Genomic DNA, 23,273 nt, shown 5'->3' with positions numbered 1-23,273 from the left:
TCTAAAGTGGGAGGAGGGGTGTAGTTTTGTAGGAGCCCTTACCCTGTGGCAGCTGATGCTGTCTTCAGGAAAATAGTGTCAGCATTTCATTGAATTGTAGGACACCCTGCCACAATGTTAGTGCAACCCATGTGCCGTGGTGTGCAGAATACCTTGCTTGAGGAAGGATGAGGGCAGAGATACTACGTCTTTCCCTCAAATCCAGGATTCTAAGAAACGTATAGGAAGGGAAATAATATTTATTGAGGATCGATATGCCAAGTATTGATGTATAATCTCATTTTGTATTTCAGTTCCTATGAGGAAGATACAAATTTCCTAATTTTGTAATCAAGGAAATTGATGACAAGAATTTTTTTTTTTTTTTTTTTTTTTTTTTTTTAGGGCCATACTCGCAGCATATGGAGGTTCCCAGGCTAAGGGTCTGATTTGAGCTAAAGCTGCCAGCCTATGCCACAGCCACAGCAACGCAGGATCCGAGCTGCATCTGCGACCTACATACATCACAGCTCATGGCAATGCCGCATCCTTAACCCACTGAGCAAGGCCAGGGATCGAATCTGCAACCTCATGGTTCCTAGTCAGATTTGTTTCTGCTGCACCATGACGGGAACCCCAGATGACAAGAATGTTAAGTAATTTGCTCTAAGGGGTCACACTACTAGTCAGTGAAGGAACCCAGTTCTCAACCAGGGGGTCTTGATCCTAAAACCACCCTCACTTACCTGGGGCTGCCTTCTAAACTTGGGCTTCAGTCATAAACGTCAGTTGAAAGAAAAGGCCTTGGCAGTGAGAAAGGAGAGAGTTTACAGAACACAAGTTCATGTACTGGACACACAGTGAGGCCAATTAATACCTAAATGTTGGAATTCGGAGCAGAAAAAGGTTTATTGCAGAGCCATTCAAGGAGACGAGTGGCTTGTGCCCAAAACCCCCAAATTCCTCAAGGGTTTCAACAAAGCACTTTCAAAGAAAAGTTATGTTTATTTATATATATTTTTTCTTTTTAAAAAATTGCCGTATGGTTGATTTACAGCATTGCATTAATTTCAGGTGTACAGCAAAGTGATTCAGTTATACATACATATATACCTACTGTTTTCAGATTTCTTTTCCCTTATATGTTGTTTAAAATATGGAGTATAGTTCTCTGTGATAACCTTATTTTTTATCTGTTTTATATGTAGTAGTGTGTATATGTTAATCCCAAACTCCTAATTTTTCCTTCCCTTTCCTTTCCCCTTTGTTAACCATAAGTTTGTTTTCTATGTCTATGGATCTATTTCTGTTCAGCAAAGTACTTTTAAAGGCAAGGTGATGGAGGGGCATGCTTAGTTGCCAATGTCTTGGTGTAGGAGTCCTTTGTTCTTGTAACTGTCCTCCTAGGCCAGGTCACCATATTTCTGTAAACCTCTAAAGAGACAAATGTTATTCTCTGTTCCGCAACTGTTGATCTATGAATAGACTCTTCAAAGTCAGAGCCTATGAATGGGCTTTCTTGTATATTTCAGGCTATGGGCAGCATTCTTTTACAAAAGGTACAGCACAGACAATGGAGCACAAAGTTTAAAGTAAAAGAAACAGATCTAATATGGAGTCATATTTGTTCTTCTGGCTTGGCTCCTGACTCTTCCCTAAGGCTGGCCAGACAGATGGCCTTGGGTGAGTCTCTTGCCTGCTCTGGACCTCCTTTTCATCTATAGTATGGTGGACAAATCTGTAAGGTGCTCCAAAGTTAACTGCAACCATCTGCAGTCAGGTAAAGAAGGGTGCCTGGCTATGCCAGGTAAGGGCCAGGAAGACAGGTCTTAAGGTGGCTCTTGAGTTATCTTTTGGGCTTCTGACCATGCTCAGTCCCAGTATGCACCAGGCCAAGCAGGTGTCCCATGCTTCCCATTCTTCTCCTGGTGCTTTGTTTCTCTTCCCCACCTTAGATGCATCTTGCAACCTGTACTCCCTCACCATACACCTGGCGTTTGCTCCTTCTGGTGGCTGTGCTCAATAGAGCCTTGCCCTGGGAAGCCCTTAACCCTCTGAGGAGTCCCAGAGTTTCCAGTGCTGATGCCCAGAGGCCTCTTCCACCCCCTGCACCCCAGCCTGCCTTTCTTGGGTTAGACTGTTTTGCTTGAAAAGACTATTCAGTCTCCCTCATCTTTTTCCATTCTCCCAGAGATTTGTCATCACTTCAAACCTGAGAAACTTCCAGCTTCAAATGTGATACCAAGCAGGGCTCTGGCAAGAAAGACGACTCCTGTCCCTTACTCACCTAGGACCAGGAGGTGGCTTTCCTGGGGAAAAATGGGTCTGTGCCACTGCCCTCCTGCTGTGTCTCTATCCTGGTTCTAGAACAACCTGAAGCCACTCTATTCTTTGTATATCTTTCTGGGGTAGGGTTGGAAAGGTGGTATCTGATTTTTCTCCTGTAAGTCCAAAATCATTTTAAAATTGCCATTATCTTAAGCAATAAAGTGATGTGTGTATGTACATATATATGTGGGGTGTGTATATGTATGTGTCTATGTATGTATGTATATATATAATTGGAATCCTACAGTGCAATAGGATTCCAGTTTAGTTAAAAACTGATGGAATTAAATTTTTTTGAAATTATTATTTTTTTCATAGTTACAGTGAATAGGCATTGAGGACCTAAGTGCCTTACTAGGCATGAGTTGATGGCTGGGACATGGGCTTCGCCTCTTCATGTGCTCTCAGTGAGCCAGGCATGGAATGATGTGGTTGAGCTGTCATGGAAGCAAAGACAAAGTCTGGGAAGGTTCTTTTTCTTTGAACGATCAGGGGCCTTTCCCAGGGGAGAGGGATATGTGGAAGTTTCCTGGAAGCCAATCTTAGGCAAAGACCTGGATGGTCCTGGAAATGTGAGTCATTCAGAAAAGTCGGGGACAAAGAAGGGAAATGATAAAAAGGCTCCAAGGGCAGGCAGCAGATAGGTGTTGAGAGGCCTGGATGTGATGCTGAGAAGGTTGGCTCCTGGCGTGTAGACCACATATCAGCTGGGCATCTTGTTAAAATGCAGAATCTGATCCGTTGGAGGTGGGGCCTGAGAGTCTGCATTTTTAGCACTCTCTTGGAATGCCGTGGACCACAGTCTGAATAGCAAGAGTGAAGGCACTTAGGCATCACTTAGGACTTTACCTAAGAGAATGATTATAATCCCTTGAATTTCTGTACCTGGAAAATACTAAAAAAATGTAAGTATATTGTTTGATTTAACATCCCTGTAAAATGTGATCCTTAACACCTACAATTTTTAGGTAAGGATCCTGGAATACAGGGAAGTTAAATAACCAGAGTCTTGTCACTGGAAAGGGCCTCAAAAAATGGCAACCCCTCATGGTACTCATCTATCAAGGAAACTCATCTTTCATCTCTGAGGTCATCGAAGGTCCGAAAGTCACATTTCCATGGCGTGAATGCGTTGCCCATAGTCGCACAGGTCCTTCAAGGCAAAGGTTGGAGGAAAATTTTCAGTCTTTCCTGGGAAATCCCATGCTTCTTCCCTCTCTCAGCTAGTTCTGGGAGAGGGTGTGGGGTTGGTTCTCTGGGTAACAAACATGGAGATATGTGTGCTGGGGTAGGGTGTAATTGAATCTGTGAACATCCTTGATTGGAAGATCCCAGGTTTTAGGCTTTCCGTCTTCCACTCATTTTCTTTGTAACCTGAACCAAATCAATTCAAGGTAATACATGTCACCCTCTTCATCTGTCAAAATAAGGCCTCCAGCCTTCACCCCATCTGCCTCACTGTATGGTTACATCATCAAATTGGGAGGTTTTCTCACATGAATTATGCACCTACCATGTGTCAGATGCTTTGGCAGACACTGCAGATACAGAACAGGGTAGACCCATCTCCTAACCCTGTGGAGCTCCCATGGCTGAGAAGACTGACACGAATGTACATGTTCCAAGTTAAATACATTCAAACATGCAGAGAGCAGCCAAGAAGTATAGGGTGACGGGGATTATAACTTGAGACTCAAACTTGTGCTAAACATTGAGGTCTTGGAGCACTTCCTGGAGGAAGTGGTCTTTCAGCAGAGGACTAACCAATGGATCATAATTATCAAGGTGAGGAGAAGGGAGCCTGAGTGGCTAAGAGCCCTGAGGCAGAAGAAAGTTGGCTGGCTCCAGGAAACGAGAAAGGGTGAGGTGTTTGAAACAGACATGGCACTCACAGTACTGGAGAGCCTAAAGGAATAAGTTAGGTCTCTGAGTGGACTTGTTAAAAATGTGGAACTTTATTCTAAGATTTCTGTAATAAGCCATTGAAAGGTTTTAAGCAAGGGGATGACATGAGCTTTTTAAACAAGACAAGATGATCCTGGCTTGTGTGGAGTATGGCTTGGGCAAGAATTATTTCAGACAAAACCAATTAGGGAGTTTCTGCCAGATCCAGGCATGAGATAAAGGCAGCCCCACTGAGTGAATCTTACATTTGGGGTGGCAAGAAGGAGACAGATTTGGGAGGGATGACTGACAGGCTGAGAGATGGGTTGGATTTGGGAGGGATGGGGAGGAAGTGGAACAATGACTTGCAGGTTTCCAGGTAGAAAATCTCAGTAAATGGTGGTAGAGTTTATTAAAATTGGGAGCAATGGAGGGAGAACAGGTTTGGGAAGGTGGGTGGTCATTAATTCAGTTTAGAGATGTCCCAGTATAGATGCACATGAGGTGTCTAAGGCATGTTATTGAGTAAGGGGCTGGCTTTGGGTGTCTACTGAGGCCGGCAGTGTTGATTTGGGAATTGCATATCTCTAGAGATGGTATTTCAAGTCAGATACGGAGGAGGTACCCAGAGAGGGGAATTAATGAGTTTACACTAGGAGAGCACCTGGAGGTACTCTGCTGTTACCAACTCCAAGCTCGTACTTCTCGACACACAATAAATCAAGAGACGAGTTTTTGGGGCAAGGAATTGTGCCTTTATTCAGAAAGCCAAAAGACCAAGAAGATGGTGGACTTGTGTCCCAAAGAACCATCTTGCCTTGGTTATAATTTGGGTTTCTTTTATATTAAAAGAGGAGGAGTGTTGTTGGTTGTTGTAGACTTCTTGGTGTCAGAATCCTTTGCTCTTGCTGCTGTCCACTCAGGTCACTGCTCCTGTAACCCTCCAACAAGACAAATGTTATTCTCTCTTCTGTAACTTTTTCCCTATGAATGGAAAAGTGTTATACCTTAAAATATCAGAGCTTGGGAGTTCCCGTTGTGGCACAGTGGTTAACAAATCCGACTGGGAGCCATGGGGTTGCGGGTTTGATCCCTGGCCTTGTTCAGTGGGTTAAGGACCCGGCATTGCTGTGAGCTGTGGTGAAGTTTGCAGATGTGGCTCGGATCCTGCATTGCTGTGGCTCTGACGTAGGCCGGTGGCTACAGCTCTGATTAGACCCCTAGCCTGGGAACCTCCATATGCCATGGGAGCAGCCCTAGAAAAGGCAAAAAGACAAAAAAAAAAAAAATTCGGAGCTTGTAGTGTGGGCTATCCTTTGTATTTCAAGCCATAGGCAACATTCTTAACTTGTAGCAAAAGCAATAGAATACAAAGATTAAAGTGAAAGAAACAGAATCAATATGGAGTCTGATTTCTTCTTCCCTATTACATTGCCATTTGGTCATCAGGTGGAGGAGACAGCAAGTGAGATAATAGATGCAGAATAGCTTTAAAAATTAAAGCAGGATGTGATTATTTTGGACTGGACTGGGTTTACTATGAATAATAATGTGTATTGCTGACAATTACTGCTGCACTTGAATAAGAAAGGAGATACTTAATGTTCCCAAATCTGCAAGACTATTTCCTCACAGTGCTTTTTGCCCCCTGCAAACAAAATCCACCAGGAGGGATTTATGCTTACGATGTTATGCTACAGTTATTTCATTTTTAAATCATTAATAGGGAGGCATCCTCATCTGATCATTCTTGATACAAAACTCTTAGAAGCCTGATAGCATCTTCTCGACTTGTCTGAGAGCTTTACTGATTTCAGCTGAGACCCCCCCCAGTTTAAATAAAATGCAATATAAGCCTGACTTCTTCATAAACCTCTTTTGCTATCTCTCCCATCAGATGATTTCTTTTTTTTTTTTTTTTTTTGGCCTTCCTGTCCTGGCATTTGACTATAGATTGTTCCAGGAATTCCATTGCTAACTTACATGATATGTGCAGATAAAGAGGAACTGAACTCATTTTTTAATTTACTTTGAAATTAAATTGTAGAATGTATTTATGGGGATGGGGAGATGAGTCTATGATGAGTGAGAATAGTTTTTAATTCTGAATCTATATGAACTTAGGAAAGTATCCTTCCCCAAACTCTTCCTGTGCATGGAACTGGGGGTGGAGCAGAGATTCTTGCTTCCCATCAAATAAATCCAATCAAAAGCAGACATTTTGCAGGAGTAGAGCCTATTCAAAGCATTTGCTTCTTTGAATTCCATCAAGCTTCTCTTACAGTAACAGGAAAGTTTACTGTGATCACCTTACACATAAAAAAGACTCTTTGAAGATGATACCTTTCCTTGTCATTGAGATGTGTTAGAGGGAGTTTTTATTTCTTGACAGTTGAGATTCTGTTCTTCACTATGACACCCACAGAAAGAAATTTATTTCTGAACTCACGGCCTTTTGAATTGAGATACCTTAATTTGAATTTGGAATTCAGAAAGCGTTTGATCTTTAATTCTCCTCCAGAGGGGCTCTCCAGCTAAGAGTGGGCTACTGGGTTGGCGCGTTCAGCATGGACTCTGGACCAGGATGCCTGGGTCCAACGTCTGGCAGCTGTGAGTTTAGGCAGGTCATTTAAATATCCACACCTCAACTTATCTATATAATAGCTATGGAATTACGTAGTGGCCATCTGTGGGACTTACTCTAAGTTTTAAACAAGTGTAAACTACGTAGGTGGAATGGTGTCTCAAATACACATGCACTGTTACTAACTTCAGCTGGTATTACCTCCCCCCACCCCACCCAGGGCAGCTGATTGGATTGTGTAGTAATATGAGTGGCGATTCAGTGATCATCGCTGTGCTCAGCACTTTATTTGCACATATCTCTTTGAGCTTTTCTTAAAATAATTCCTTGGGGGAGATGCTATTATTTTACCCATTTCACAGAGATATAAGCCATGGTCCCATCTCGGTCACACAGCTGGTAAATGGCAGAAAAACTGGGCTGACCTTCAAACCCAGTCTGTCTGACTCCAAATCCAAGCCCTTACCCTTTCCATTGCACCTTAGCTCAGTCTCTGACTATGTGGCTCTGGGCATTGGGGGTGGGTGTGCGTGTGCCGAGATGGGAGTAGAGGATGGAGCAGAGGAGCGAGGATCAGGGTCAAGTGGAGAGGAGACCTTAGCCTGGCTAACCGAAGATCAGAAAGTTATAGAGCCTTTGTGCTCCTTGTCATTCCTCCTGGAGATGAAGTGTGTAGGGCCAGGGTATGGGGGAGAGACTCAGGCTTCCCATCTTCCTGGAATTTGGGATTTTTCCTTCTTCTCACAATCCTACCTTCTATCAATGTCCTTCTTTATGACAGCTTCCACTCCATGCCTATATAACTCCTTAATGCCCCAATCCTATGTGTGAATTGAGGGAGGGATAAACAAGTCAGGGCCTCAGGGCAGAGTGGTGGGCGCCCCATTTCTAGGTGATGGAAAGAAGTTTGGCCTGTACATCTGGAGACTGAAGACTTGAGTCTCTCTCTGCCATTGATTAACAGGAAAATCCTGGTAAAATCACAGAAGTTTTCTGGGCCTTATCTGTGAGTTGAGAATTGGAAGGTGTCTGACATCCTGTGGTTCTAGTCAGCCTTCTGGATCTCTAACCTCTGGGAGCTGTCTCGGTGGCAGTGAGAAGGCTGGTGGTAAAGTGGTGGTGGTGATTATGGTGGTAGAAGTGAAGATGGAAACGATGATGATGGTAAATACGGTATCAGAGATGGTGATGATGGTGATGGAGGTGGAGGTCGTGGTGGAGATGACAGTGGTGGAGGAGGTGATGGAGGTGGAGGTGATCACAGAGGTGCTTATAGTGATAATTAACAAGGAACCCTTCCTTATCTGGCTCCAGGTACTGAATTTAGCACTTTATATCTATTATCTCATCTAATCATCCCAGCATCTCCATTATATATATAAAAGCCTGCGCTTTAGAGATGAAAACCGAGCATCCCTTGGTGGGTGGGGTTGCTTAGGTCAGGTGAAGGCAAAGCCAGAGGTGCCAAGAGGTACGTTATTGGAAAATTTATGATAGGCATACAGTGGGTGGGGAGTTAGTCTGAGGAGTTAACATCTTCATCTTCTGCTCTCCCCAAGCCTTCTGCCTCTACAAACAAGTTGTGCCCAGGTGGAAACTTAGGGTTATAACTGCAAGAGTTCATTCTCCTGAGGTCATATAAGCATGTAACATAGAAAAGTTTCTGGTAAACTTTGCCAAATGCTCTTCTAAGTGATTTGTTTACATGTCTATGTGTTTCCCCCCTTTGGTTCAGACCCCAACCCTTATGCTTTGGGTTTGGGGGCTGCAGCTTCTCTGATAAAGACATGCAGCATCTTCGTGGGGGACTGTGATTTAGTGAATCACCATCCTAAAGTGAATTATTGGGGACAAGTGAATGTCTCCCAACCCAGATCTTTGGTAACTGTGGCTTTTCTATATCCCGTTTTCATCCACTGATCCTCACCTGTGCTCTGTACCCCAAGAGACCACCTTGGGAAAAGACAGGAGTGTTTACTGCAGAGAACTCAGGGCTGAGATGTAGCACATGACAGACTAAAGCTGTTGGCATCTGAAGGCACTTTTCAGACCCAAGGCTTCTCACCTTGGTCTAGACCTCCTTCTTGGGTCCTGGCCTTGCTTAAATGAAAAGGTGACCCTTCTTCCAAGTCCTATTCTCTCTTCCTCTTTTTATCTGGATGAGGATAGAAATAATTCAGGCGCTGGGCTCTGCATCAGGCTTAGTACTGACCCCTGTGGATAGGGAAGCTGGCTTCAAATGGAATATAAATATACGTTAGGTGAATGCATGTTAAAGGCTCTCCTGTCGAGCTTCTCACCTGACTCCCAACAGCCCCTCTCCCTCGTGCAAATGTTTATTGAGCAGTTACTAAGTAAAGATGTTCTACCATGTGCCAAGGATACAGCGGTGAAGATGGAATATCCTGATCTCATGGAGTTTATGGTCTAGTTTACACTGCAGTGTCATGACGAAAGGGCAGGTAGTAAAGGTGTTGGTGATCTCATAGTAGGGAAGTTGATCCAGGCTTGTGGAGACAAGGAAGGCTTCCTGGAGGCAGTGACATTGTGTAGAAACTTGTAGAATAAGACCTGGACCAAGCACGGGCAGTCAGGATGAGAGGCAGAGGAAGGAGGGGAGAGAGAAAGACGAGCAAAGGATGAAGAAAATGTGGTCCAGGCAGGGGAATCAGCATGTGCAGGGGCCTGGAGACAAGAAAGAATAGACTGAGGGGCTGCTCGCCCCATTGGGGCCTGCCTCGGTCACAAGCACCCAGCGTTGGTTCTCCCACAGTCTGGGTCCCTCTGCATAGAGACACCCTTAAGCAGGACCAGTATCCACAAACATGTTCGCGCCCCTCTGCACTCCCAAAATGCCTGAATTGCCTCTGCTGCATGGGCTTAGTGGAGTCCTGCTTTAGCCAAGAGACACTTGGTTTCATGGGCTCTGAGGGGAGCTTGTGACCAGTGCAAACACTAACAGGACTCGTGGGCTATGTGAATTTGGGCATCTCTTCCGCTTCTCCTCAGATTCTGCTGGCTCACCAGTACACTCGCCTCTGAGGGTTTTTTGTTTTCCCAGTGCGTGCATTCTGGGGTTTTAATTCTCTACCATCTCAGGGAATTAAATCCTATTAGAAATAGCAGCCTTTCAGCCATTAAGTGGTGTTTATAAGTGGCATGGTGGCCATTGCAGGGGCGGTATGAATTGATCCCCTGGAGGTGCTGGCTTCGTCATCACAGGGTCTGTCGTTCCCCCCTCCCCCGGCCCTCTGCAGGCTTTGGGGGCAGCATGGCCCTGTCACTACCTCCCACTCCCAGGATGTGTGCTACTAGGGAGGAAGCATTTGGCTTCACCTGTCTGCTCAGAAACAGCTTCTGGCTTTGGTGGCTATCCCGGTCCCAGTCCACTGGGACTTCACTGCCAGTGGATTCAGAACAGACTGCACAGAGAGCCACACAGCTGCAGACAGTTGAGATCCACATAGAAAAATATTTATTTAACAGATTCCAGTTGAACATTTACCATGCATTCATAGCTGAACAGAGGCACTAAACCACAATGAAGACCCTAAATGCTGCTTCCTTGGAGTGCGAGTGGCTGTCCTCCAGCTCTCAGACAGGAAGGCTGGTTTGAGAAATACGTATGTTGTTGCAGTGCTCTGTAGTTTCTCTCCTTGCACTGAAGCTTACAGAGCAGAATGGGGTAGATGTAATGCTTTGCAAATTGCAGGCCATCGAGAATCTGAGCCTCTAACTTCTCCACATGTTGGATGGAGCCATATTGGGGAGACTGTCCTTTCCTGGGCTCCCTCAGATAGGGAGGGCAAGAAGGGGACAGCAAACCATCTGTCTTCATGGACAGAAGCAGCCATCTGTGGCCTTTGCATCATTTTAAAGCAGTGACCTGCACCCTTCTCTGAAAACCAAATCCCAACAGCAATTCTATCTTCTCCTAAAGAGCATTCCTCAATAGGAAAGAGAACGAGAAGGCAGAACAATGTTTTAAACGAAGTTCATGGGAAAAGTGACTGCAAGGTGTCCAGGCAAGCTTTGGCAGGGTCAGAGGACACAGGACATGGGGTGGCTCTCAGGAGAGGAGATCCAATGCCCAGCTATCACCTGTGTTCCTCACACCCCTCCTGTGCTGCTTCTGAAGCCCCTCACTTTCCTTTGGCAAACCGAGCAATGAGCGGTGATCATCCTTCCTGGAAGCTTCCTGGAAGCTTGCCGGCAGCTTCTCAAAACTGTGCAAGAAAATAAAGGGTAGGGAAGAAGTGTGTGTTGGCAACATCAGCAAGGCTGGCTGTGGGCTTGGTTACGGTGACCTTGGGAAAAGGTGGGTCGGGGGAGGTGGTGAAGAGCAGGAAAGGAGCAGAGGGAAGAGAAAGGAATGATGCCATTGCTTTACTGGAGAAACATGTAAAGAAAGGAAAAGGAAAGGAGAGGAAGAAATGGGAAGGGACGGGAGACAGAGGGAGAGAAGACGGGTAGAGGCAAGGCCAAAGGGGGTGGCTATGCTCAGGAATGAGAGGAACCAGAAGGAAGGTTTCAGAGCTACTGTCAGCTCAGAGTTACACTCATTCAGATGTGAGGCTGCGTCAAAGACAAGCCCATGACTGCAATGGAGCTACACGAATGCCCTCTGATCCAGGCTCCACCTCAATTTGTGCTTCCCTTAGACCTGGAGTTATTGAGTGAGCACCAACAACATCCTGGTGGCCTTGTTAACCCCAGACTGCCAGGCTCCATCAAGCCAAGTTCCCCCAGGGGTGCTGATGTGGCCCTTCTGGGACGGTTCCCCCCACCTCTCCCTTTGAGAACCACTGTCTCAGAAGTCAGAGACTAAACCAAGGTTGGTGCCTGATTTGGGTTCCTTGGGCAAAGCCAGTGAGTGAGATCAATGTCTCTACTGGCTGGCAGAAGCAGGCTGGCAAATGCAAAGACACCAATCACGAAAGTGCTAAAACCTTTGACTGGTTATATTTATCTCTTCCCTGCTCTTCTTCAACTAACAGTATGCTTTCCACTGGCAATTGTGATTTAAATGTCAGTTGACAAGCAGCTGTTCCCCACCTTGCTATCTGAGGGATAATTTATTGCCCACAAATCCTGTTGGAGTACCCGCTCCCCAGCCTCCTTTCCCACTGTCTCCACTCACCCCTTTGTTCTGACCACACCAAGCCTTGCAGCTCTCAGAAGGTATGCGGCCCCTGCTCCTGCCCGTCTTTGCTGGGCTGCTGTTTTCCAGGCAAACTCTTACTTTCATTTTCTGAGTGATCCCACCTGTGGGAAGGTCAGCCAGCCCTACTCAATGCCCATAATGTTCTTTGGCCCAGATCGCCCTCATGGTCCTTTGTAGACAGTCACCAGGCTATGGCTGTCTTGTCTTTCCTCAGCTTTTTATCATCAGAGACTATGGGTGGGGCTCTAACTCTTGCTCACTGTGGTTGGGGTTAGAGAGAAGTTGGAATATTGGGGCAGGGAGAGGATGGTGAAATCCTAAATCATTCTCAACATTCTCCTGTGTCCTCAAGGCTTCAATGATTCAGTTAAATGGGACTTTAACATCAGGGGGAAAGCAAATCTTTGGGATTTTTTTTTTTTTTCCATTTTTGGCTGCCCTGTGGCATATGGAGCTCCCTGGCCAGGGTTCAGATCCAAGCTGCAGTCATGACCTAACCTGCAGCTATAGAATTACAGATCTACCGTGCAGGGCCAGGGATCAAACCTGCGTGCCAGTGCTCCCAAGATGCGCCACAGCAGGAGCTCCTGGGATTCCTTCAAATCACACAAAACACATTTGCTTGGGGAAGGATCATATTTCTAGATCTTTTCCTCTTAGTATGAGCTAAGTATTCTTTTCTAGCAAGTGCTTATGTAAGAAAGATGGATGAGCAGATGGATGGATAGACAGACACAGACGGATAGATGAATGGGTGGACCGATTGTGACCTTATAGACTTGGTCACCAGGTCATGACCTGGAATCCTATTTTGTTTTCCAAAGATTCTTCAGTTCCTTTAGGCAAACTTCACCTTCTTTTTTGGGGAAAGCATGGGCTCCAGAGCTTTGTTACATGGCTGCTCTTGAGGGATGTGGTTCTATAATGGAATCCAGACCATGTCTAGAGGGGCTGAGCTGAATTGAGCTGAGGTCTGGCATGGACCTGCCTCTCATTGTATTTTACACTGTGAATAATCAACACATGAGCCTAAAACTGAAAAGCAAAACAAAACAATTCCACCACATTGAAAACCAATGAAAGGCTTGTTTGTCAATCTAGGGCAGAATCCAGTGTTCTGAGCAGTGTGGCAAGATAGCAGGAGTGGGGGTCCCGCCACTTGCCCTATGAGATATTGGGCAAATCTCTTAGCCTCCCTCAGTTTTGTCGCTTGTTCCCTTCTGGCTCTCTTATTTTCTGATGACTCAAGGATGATTTCTGGGGGACCCACAAATAGTTACCTTCACTTTAAAGACTGCAAGGGAGAAAACAAAGCACAGTGGCAGGTGTACGATGCAGCCAATCTCAGATGGCAGAGCTTAATGCATTGCTGAAGACTAAACCGGCTCAAATGTTGTTGAAATGTCAGGCTTCAGTGCGGGATGCTGTTGGACATCTGCATTACTTCTGTTTTTTAAACAACATGACCCTGCTGAGAATAAATCTGTGTCACCATCTAATGGCTCTTGTCATTTCAGCGCAGTGATCGAAGAGGAAAAATGGAAGTACTTTATATGGAGAAACAGATAGGATGTGAAGGTATTTCTTAACCCAGAGTGCAACGCTGTTGGGAGTACAATACAGATCTATCAAGAATTCACTTAAAACAGTTTCCCTGCTTTACCCGACTGCGTTCAGTTCACTGATCTTCATTCAAGTTCATACTAAAGTTATTTAACTGCGGGCTACACATTACACCACACAGACCAAAGTGTTATAGATTTTTCCATATGTAATATGAGTCCAAATTGATTGCAGCCAAACGTAAATTTAGTCAAATCTTTACTCTATGAAGGCGTGAATAAAACTTTAAAGCTTTTTCTCAGCCACAGAGTAGCTGGGACCAGTGCTGAACCAGTAGAATAAAAAATTACTTTTTGTCATGGTGTTTATTCTCAGCAATGTGTCATCTAAGGCAGTGAGCTTTCGTTTTTTTGTTTTGTTTTGCTTTGCTTTTTAGGGCTGCACCCGAAGCATATGGAAATCTCCAGGCTAGGGGTCAAATTGGAGCTACAGCAAAGCCAGATGCTTAACCCAATGAGCGAGGCCAGGGATCAAACCTGCAACCTCATGGTTCCTGGTTGAATTCTTTTCTGCTGTGCCACGACGGGAACTCCATGACCTTTTTTTTTGAAATGTGAAAGTGAGCCTGTTGTTATATAACAATTTTACCAGTGGGCTAGTTGGATTCCACCCCCCACCCCAACCACCACCCAAGGTTGACCTCTGTTAGGTTGCCCATGGGCACACAACTCCCATTTGCCATTGGCTGTACCTGTGTGCACAATGTTCCATTTTCTGAGAACAAAATCATCTTTCAAAGCACAAGAGGATAGCCCTTTTCCCCATCTCCGGTTGAGGTGGGGAGGTACAGTCTAGCAGCCCTGGCAGGTATTTGGCACAATATAGGTTTATTCTAGAATGACTAGGCAAGGCTTAGCATGAGGAATACAAAACATAATTCTGTGCTTTCAGAATTATTTGCGCTTAAAATAATTTGTAATTCCCTTATAGGGTAGGCTTTAATGTGAAAAGACTGGATAAACTTGGTCTCTACTGTGAGAAGGCGTCTTCAGACATGTGATCAGGGTTCTACCTTGATGATGCATCGTCAGAACCTTAGGATGATAAGAGCAGGCTATGCAGGAGATTCCTTGGGGGTTTCCTAGGCTTGGCAGGACTCTAGGGGTGTGTCTGGGAAGTGGGCAGTAGAGGGAATGGGCAGCTGAGGAAATAAGGAGCCTTGCTGCTTTAGGTGAGGTATGAAGGATTACTTGAATCTGTACTAGCCACTAGCCACAGGGGGCTGGTCCCTACTGAAATGTCCTTTAAGAATGAAAGCCACACAAACAAAAAAGCAAAACATTGCATAAATAATTTGGTTGTGTGTTGAAACTGCATGTGAAATGATATCTGAGACATATCAGATTAAAAACATTAAAACTGATCTTTTTTTTAAAGTGGTTGAGATTTGAAAATTCCATATGTGGCTTATATTTCTAGCGGCAGGGCTGATTAAGATCTATTACATATGGTGGCTCATGTTTTGTGTTTCATTTTTCCAGCTGAACATGTGAGAGACAATATTGTGTCTGAGAAAAAAAAATATATATATATAGCTTGTGGATTTTGGAGCTCAGCAAGCATGGGTTCTGGCTGTAGCCCTTGGGTAACTAACCTCTTAGACTCAACTTCCTCCTATACACAATGAAAGTAACAGTTTTGACCCCATCAAGTTGTTGTTAGAAGTGAGAGGTGCAAGGGAAATTAGCAGAGAGCACAGTAGCGCTGAAACTGACATGGGGAAAATGTCCTCAATAATCAATTGACATCATTCTTCTATCTCATGACCTGTCAGATGCCTCATCTTTTAATCCCTGACCATTTCAAACTCAGTTCCTTGTCTCACTTGTTCCCCAGATTTGTATTTGCTTTCATGACTATTTACTTCTGTGATCAGAAAGCCTAACTTTCCCTGCTTTTTTCATCATTGAAAAAAATCTCTGGTCTGGTTCCCCATCTTCTGCTACTTGTTCAGACTAAGGTACCTAAGTACTTACTTCAGCTTTTTCTTTTGCAGAGCAAGAATTTGATCCTGGCTAAAACTATGAAGCAGCCACAATCCTTATCTGCCCTTGTCCCTTGCCTCCTACCTGGGATGCTAGGGTCTTGCCTTTTAGGAAGCTGCTGCTTTTGAAGGGATGGCCAATTAAGGGCAGTTGACGCCAGGGAAAGGGGGTGAAGGTAACAGGAGAATAAGGGTTAGGTAAACAACAGATCAAGAGAACAGACAGGATTGGAGAAGAGCAATCATATAACTTCCCTCCTCTTGCCCCACATCCCTGCCTTTTCTCCTTGCCCATCCTCCATTGGCTTTAGAAGCTGTGCTGTGTTCAACGTGTGGTAAGCACAAGGTGGTTCTCGTTGCCTTTCTAGATTCTTGCCACCAGAAGCAAAACCTCCCACAGTGTGGCACAGCCCACATCTAAAACCCTGTGCTCAATTTCCATGTCCTACGAAATAAGTCCTCAGATGAAGATGGCTGTTACTTGTTCTCTGAAATTCAGTGGCTAGGAATAGGAAAAAAAAAAAAAAATAGAGAAATCTCTGAAGGTCTGTGGCTTCCCTAGGTAAGGTGAGCTTCCTGGCTCCTTCACAGTTAATGAGGTGAACCTTTCAATCAGAGCTGCACAAGCTAAAAACAAGAAGTAACTTAAGAACACACTTGGAAGAGCACAGGTGGCTGGAAGCACCCATACCTCTTAAAGCAATGAAAAAAAAAAGTTCTCCATTTCCTATGCAGTGTTCTTTTTTTAATCAGAAAAATGTTGATTTTTGTTCCCATCCAGCAGCTGTAACCAGGTGCTTCAGAATATACTCTTGACGTAAGGTGATTTTCTTTTTCAGTCTATTCATCAGATCAGTATGTTACTTGGCCTATTTTGTTTTCAGATTTACTGAGTGTTCTGAGGGTAGCAAACTCCAAGGAAAGAAATAAGCAAATTTGTGTGTATTTCAAGTTTAGGCTGAAATTTGACAGGAGAAACCCTTGGAGATTAATAGGTGAGCAGGCTTCCGGGGGGGTCTCTTGGCTGACAGGAGGGAACTTTGGAGGATGTGTTGCTCAGGGAACTGGGTTATTTCGGTGTTGAGGAACATCACTAGGGCCCCCCTGCCACCAGGCAATGGATGCTCAGGCAAGTGTGCGAGGTGGCCAGCCCTGGATGGGTAAACATGGCTGTTTTTCCTGGAATATTAAAAAAAAAAAAAAAAAAAGTATTTTGGTCACACTGGTAGCATGTGGAAGTTCCCAGGCCAGGGACACCCCACAGCAGTAACCAGAGCCACAGCAGTAACAACACAAGTCCTTAACCCCTTGAGCTACTAGGGAACTCCTGGGACATCGATTAGAGGCAGAGGGGGTCATTGCCAACAATCGCTGGGACATCGATTAGAGGCAGAGGGGGTCATTGCCAACAATCGCTTCCATGTGGTTTCCTGGAAAATCAAAGGGTTTGAACATGTGAATAAATTTCCTATACTGTTGTTATATTATATATTGCTAGGAAAGGGAGGATAGATTTCTAAAAATTTAAAACACAGCTTGAAGATAACAGCTCTCCACAGAGAAACTTGCATTCTGGTGTCTTGGCTCCTCAAGAAAAGAAAGCAAATGCTCTGATCTTCCTTTTCTTAACTTAGTTTTTTTGGTCACTGTAGTTAATACTAATGACACTTGGGACAGCAGTTGGCTGTGGTCTACAGAGTGTCTTTTTCTCAAAGCTTGTAGAAAGAACAGCGACTGTGTGCAAATATGTGGGCATGCAAACATCAGTCCATGCGTCAACTGCTGAGCCTACGGGGGAGGGGCACTCAGTAGTATTTTTTGGGGGGGTCTGATCTTTTCTGGGCTGCTGACAATGCAGCTTAGTGCCACAAAGGCAGTGAGCTTGTTATTAGCTGAACTAGAAGGTTTACATCTTCCATTGTTTTTGAATAATTATTTTTTTCCCCCGTGAGGGTAGACGTGATGACATATTTAAAAACATCTGAAAAGAAACACAAGTGCTGCTGCAGATATGCTCAGTGTAATTACAGGTGTGCACGCTAACTAAATATATGTCCAAAACACACGCTCAGTGACAAAATACTCCTGCTTTTGCCTCCCCTGAAATTGAATGCCAAATTAGTGTCCCTAAATGTACTTCTTTATTAGCAAAGAGATGCCAAACACTTCCCTTTGTCTTGAAAATATCACTGGATCTTCCCTATGCAAACATTCTTCAAAATACAAATATGTGGAGTTCCTGTCGTGGCTCAGCAGATTGGGAACCTGACATAGTCTCTATGAGGATGTGGGTTTGATCCCTGGCCTTGCTCAGTGGGTTAAATGTCCAGTGTTGCCGCAAGCTGTGGTGTAGTTTGCAGACATGGTTTGGATCCAGCACTGCCATGGCTGTGGTGTAGGATAGCAGCTATGGCTCAAATTCCATCCCTATCCTGGGAACTTCCATATGCCACAAGTGGGGCCATAAAAATATATATATATTTATAGAGAGTTGTTCCCATCGTGGCTCAGTGGAAATGAATTGGACTAGTATCCATGAGGATCCAGGTTTGATCCCTGGACTTGCTTAATGGGTTAAGGATCCAGTGTTGTAGGTCATAAATGCAGCTCGGATCTGATATTGCTGTGACTGTGGTGCAGGCCACTGGCTACAGCTCCAATTTGACCCCTAGCCTGGGAACCTCCATATGCTGCAGGTGCGGCCCTAAAAAAAAAAAAAAAAAAAAAAAAAAGACTAAAAATACAAATATTGTTTCAACTGATATGGCTGTACTGTGTCCATCTATTCTTTAAAGGACAAAACCAGCTTTATGGACTATATAAAATGCTTTCTGGATATACAAACAACAATGAAAACATTTTTTTGTCTAACAGGCATCAACAGCTATAAATAAATTGTCTAAAGCATTTAATGTTCTTTAACACAGTCAACTCTCCCCGGCCTTGAAACAATGTTAAATTCTTTTTTTTTTTTTTTTTTTGCTCGCGGCAAAACAAACAAAAAGCCCTCAAACACAACTTGAAAAATCAGTAGTTTCCTGGCCAGTAAGCACAGAACTGAGAGGCTAATGATTTTGTGGGTATTTTGTTGGTGGTGGTGGTGGTCTTACAGTGTTTTTTTTTTTCTTCTTCTCCCCCCGCCCCCGCTCCCCCGCCTGTTCAGGGCTGATCGTTGTGACCCTGGCCATCTGCTGGATGCCTAACCAGATTCGGAGGATGATGGCTGCGGCCAAACCCAAGCAGGACTGGACCAAGGCCTATTTCAAGGCATACATGATCCTCCTCCCCTTCTCGGACACTTTCTTCTACCTGAGCTCCGTGGTCAACCCGCTGCTGTACAACGTGTCCTCGCAGCAGTTCCGCAGTGTGTTTGCGCAGGTCCTGCGCTGCCGCCTGACGCTGCCGCACGCCAATCAGGATAAGCGCCTGCGCGCCCAGGCGGCCTCCACCATGGACAGTGCCCGCTCGGTGCACCGCCCGCTCATCTTCCTGGCTTCCAGGAGCAATTCCTCTGCAAGGAGAACTGACAAGGTTTTCTTAAGCACTTCTCAGAGCGAGAGTGAGGCCAAGCCCCAGTCCAAGCCTCAGCTGTTGAATCATGAGTCACCAGAGTCCGACTCGGTGATGAAACCAGCCAACCCTGCCACCGAGAATGGTATTCAAGAGCACGAAGTGTGACTTTTAAGGAAGGACGCCTAGAGTGCTCACTGGCCCTCCCCCCAGGAAAGGAATATTACCTGCTTACAGCAGTGACAAAAGAAACTGCCACTATCAGGGACAGGAGTGGCCTGGGAGAAGGCATATGGCCACTTAAGTGTCGCCTAAGGGCTGATTCTGCCAGCCTGGCCTCCACTCTGGGGACAGACTGGGGCAATTTTCACTCTACCGCCTTCCTTCCTTTGAGGACACACTGAAAATTCAGGCAGACTGAATTTCTTCAGAGCTCAGATCATTTTTTGTTTTTTTTTTTTTTACACTGAGCTATTTTGTTATTTGCCAAGGAACTAAAAGAACACAGAGTCTCCTCCCCACCCAGAATAAAAGGACACCCAGCAGAATTTCGGGGAGCAGGGGGAGGGCGGGCCAGAAGAACAAAGCAGGAGGGTCTGGCATCTCCTTCAGCTTCAGCAGTGTGCCAAAAAAAGAGCTAATTTGAGGAGCAGGATGGTGCTGAGGAGCCCTGGCCAGTGAGCTGAGGCAGAACTGCTCCGTTTCTTGGGCCTCGGCCCGTTGCAAAGAGGGGTGTTGCAGCAGCTGATGCACACTGAGTTCAGTTTCCCTGGGGAGCAGAAGGACTGGTACCCCGCTGAGGCGATGAGGCAGGCCGCTGACGAGGCACACGACTTGCGGTACATGATTCCTGTAACACAGATCCAGAGGAGCTGGGTTAACCTGCCTGCACACTTGGCTGGTGTTGGCCAGTGTCCCTCTGAGCCCAGGTCCTCAGGAACAGCACTTCTGTACTCCTCCCACAGCCCAGAAACTTGGCTGGGGCCAGGAAACCACTCCAAGTTGTTTCACTGAGCACCCCCCCCCCCACCAAAATATAAGACCTATTCGGTGAAGAAGACAGGCATCATTTCTCTTGGTTTTGACCATTTTTCTCAAAGCTATTTGAGACACCAATACTAGTGAATAAAGAGCTGTTACAATCAAAGGCCATTTCTGTTTGAAGTTGGGATTCACACTGTGTACTAGACAGAGCTTTTTATTTACCTTTTTTTTTTTTTTTTTTTTGGTTCAAACTATCTCATGCCAGAGAGGAACACAAGCTGCGCTTTAAGATCTTATCTCTGTTATTACTTTATAAGCAACCACAGAGAAATGGCTCTCAACCATGTGTTTATTAAATCCTTGAGTCTCTTAATAAAAACCAAACCCCAATGGGGATAAATCAGATCGCTATTAAAGAGGCCCTGTGGGTTTAATGAAGAGGTGGCCAGGCTGCCAGAGAGCCAAACATTACCTTATTCTAAGGAAAAATTTGCCTTTAGAACTTATGGCCACTTGCCAAGTCAGCATCATATAGTTGGCACTTAATAACACATTCTGTGTAGGCACATGAAAGGGCTTCCCAGAAAGATTGGATGGTCTTAGGAGCACATGCGTCGTGTCCAAGTTGCAGCACAGTCATTAGATGAGGGTGTACTGGATAATCATTTGACTTCATAAAGCTGTAAGTTTATTCAAACAAAGGCTTAGCTTCTTAAATACTTTCTTGTATGCCAGGCACTAGCTCATTTACTACCTGGCCACTAGCTCATTTACTACCTGCAAACACTCTACAAGGGAGGCCCCCAGGATCATCTCCATGTTACAGATGGGGCCTCTAAGGGTAAGAGATTTAGTAAGCCGTCCAAAGTCACACTTCTAGAAAGCCAATCAGCTGTGATTTGAACCAAGTATTCTGGTCAAATGCTATCAAATCTGTAGTTACTATATAGCAAAGCAGCCAGCCAATTTACTACAAAATGGTTTTGAGTGTGTTTTTTAAATTTTTTTTCAGGGGATGGGAAGACTACTTTGAAAATAGCTTTTGGTGTGGGTGTGTGCTTGAGGCCATTTTGCATCAATTAATTTCTTTTTTTTGGACAAATGATGTCATGCTAAAGGTGGACCTCAAAGTGAATGCCTTTAGCCCACCTGCTGCCCTGCATGGCTGAGGGATACAACACTTGGCACCAAAAGCCAGGGCTCCTTTCTCTGACTCCCTGCATGGATGGGTGTTTGTTTGCAGGTATTGCTGTGATTTGGGTCCACACCCCCTGCCCCCGGCCCCCTGCCTTGAGAACTGCTGCTTTGAACGCTAGAGAAACAGTAAAAAACTGAAGTGCTAAAAACTCCCAAGTGGTAGATAAAGAAATATTTAGATTTATATTAAAACATGCAATTTATTTTCTATAACTCATGTTTGTAAGGACTGATTTTGTAACATTGTTAGAGAAACCTAGAAGGTAGCTGGTCTGCTAAGATAAAACCCATGGACAGAGAATGTGTAGGGGGAGGGAAAAGCACTGTTTGACTTCTAAAGTACATACTATGGGGCATTTTCCACTTAGAGATGTCCCATAGTCTCTGCATTTTCTAACCATTACCCATTGTAGGAGATTGATTTATTATCCTCTTCTTCTTAAATTTGTTTTTTTTGGGGGGCGGGGGGGGAGCTGAACCTGTGGCATATGGAAGTTCCTGGGCTAGAGGTCAAATCAAACCTGCAGCTGTCAGCCTATGTTACAGCCACAGCAACACCAGATCTAAGCCACATCTGTGACCTACACCAGAGATCACTGAAATGCTGGATCTTTAACCTGCTTGAGCAAAGCCAGGGACTGAACCCACATCCTCATGGATACTAGTTGCGTTCTTAAACTGCTGAGCCACAACGGAAACTCCTGTTCTTAAATATTAAAAGCACTAAGTGTCATTAACCAGTTAAATGTCATTAAACTTTTTTTTTAGTTTAAGAAAATTTTTAGAATATGTACTGAATACATCTTTCACTGTTTTAAAAAAAACTGTTCACAATGATAATGTAAAAATGACCTCCCCTTCCAATCCTAGGTCCTCCTCAGAGGCAAGCACTCTTGGTAGTTTGGGATACCTCCTTCCAGGCCTGTTTCTATGCATTTGCATGTATGTCCATGGAGGAAAGGTATGTGTACATGTGCTAATAGGATAGCATTGTGTATGCTGTATTTAAGTTTGCATTTTTACTTAGTGACATGGCCAGAGATATACCTTTAAGTCTAACTTTGTAGAAATAAAAAATCTGCAATAAGTAGGTGAGTTAGCTAAAGAGTGCAAGATAGGAGCCTTGATTTTTGTGACTTTTACCCAGGGGACATCTCCGGATCACCTGGCTCTGATGGCTGGTGGGGCCTATGCTTCTGGTCCTGCAGGACTTAATATATTTGCATTCTTTAAAAGTTGCTGCCAGAAGGTCTGCCCTCCAATCAGCCTGAATCTAGGTGCTGAGATCCTCTTCTTTGGGACACTAACTGATCTCAGCACACACTCAGCTACAGAGAGTTATTAAAAACAAAATAGGCTGTTTAGACAATCATAAAGATGGAAGAGATGACCAAAAGTGGGGGCAGGGTTGAATGACGAGATATGTCTCCTACACCAGGCCAGCCCTTCAAGAATATAATATACCATGATCAAGTGGGATTTATCCCAGGGATGAAAAGATTTTTCAATATTCACAAATCAACCAGTATGGTACATCACATCAACAAATTGAAGAATAAAATATGATCTTCTGAATAGATGTAGAAAAACCTGTTCAAAATGAAACACCAATTTATGATAAAAACCCTCTAGAAAGTGGGTACTGAAGGAGCCTACCCTCAACATATTGAAGGCCATATATGACACACTCACAGGTAACATTATAATCAGTAGTGAAAAGCTAAAAACATTTCCTCTAGGATCAGAACCAAGACAAGGTTCTCTCTCCACTTTTACTGAACATAGTTTTGGAAGTCCTAGGCATGACAATTAGAGATTAAAAAGAAATAAAAGGAAGCCAAACTGGAATAGAAGAAGTAAAATTGTCACTGTTTGCAGATGACATGATACTATATATAGAAAAAACTAAAGATGCTACCAGGACACTACTTGAGCTCATCACCGAATTTGGTAATGTTGAGAATACAAAATCAATACAGATAAATCTCTGTATACTGCATTTATGTATACTAATCACAAAAGATCAGAAAGTGAAA

The 23,273-nt window shown here is 44.4% G+C and overlaps 2 protein-coding genes across 8 annotated transcripts in view; one reads left to right on the top strand and one right to left on the bottom strand.

Annotated features, from left to right (window-relative positions):
* GPR39 (G protein-coupled receptor 39) overlaps positions 1–22,052 on the top strand; it is a 245,138-nt gene extending 223,086 nt beyond the window's left edge. For 2 of the 4 annotated variants that reach the window (XM_021074557.1, XM_021074556.1), the window contains exon 3: positions 18,710–20,203. In XM_021074557.1, coding sequence (XP_020930216.1) covers positions 18,710–19,224 — 515 coding nt within the window. In that variant the 3' untranslated portion in view covers positions 19,225–20,203. 4 annotated transcript variants of the gene reach the window in all.
* Positions 18,299–23,273, bottom strand: part of LYPD1 (LY6/PLAUR domain containing 1) — a 37,775-nt gene continuing 32,800 nt past the window's right edge. For 2 of the 4 annotated variants that reach the window (XM_013983958.2, XM_021074511.1), the window contains exon 4: positions 18,299–19,906. In XM_013983958.2, the coding sequence (XP_013839412.1) occupies positions 19,671–19,906 (236 nt within the window). In that variant the 3' untranslated portion in view covers positions 18,299–19,670. 4 annotated transcript variants of the gene reach the window in all.

This window comes from Sus scrofa, chromosome 15 (genome assembly GCF_000003025.6).
Source record: "Sus scrofa isolate TJ Tabasco breed Duroc chromosome 15, Sscrofa11.1, whole genome shotgun sequence".
NCBI lineage: Eukaryota > Metazoa > Chordata > Mammalia > Artiodactyla > Suidae > Sus > Sus scrofa.
This window is presented reverse-complemented; position numbering and strand designations above follow the sequence as displayed.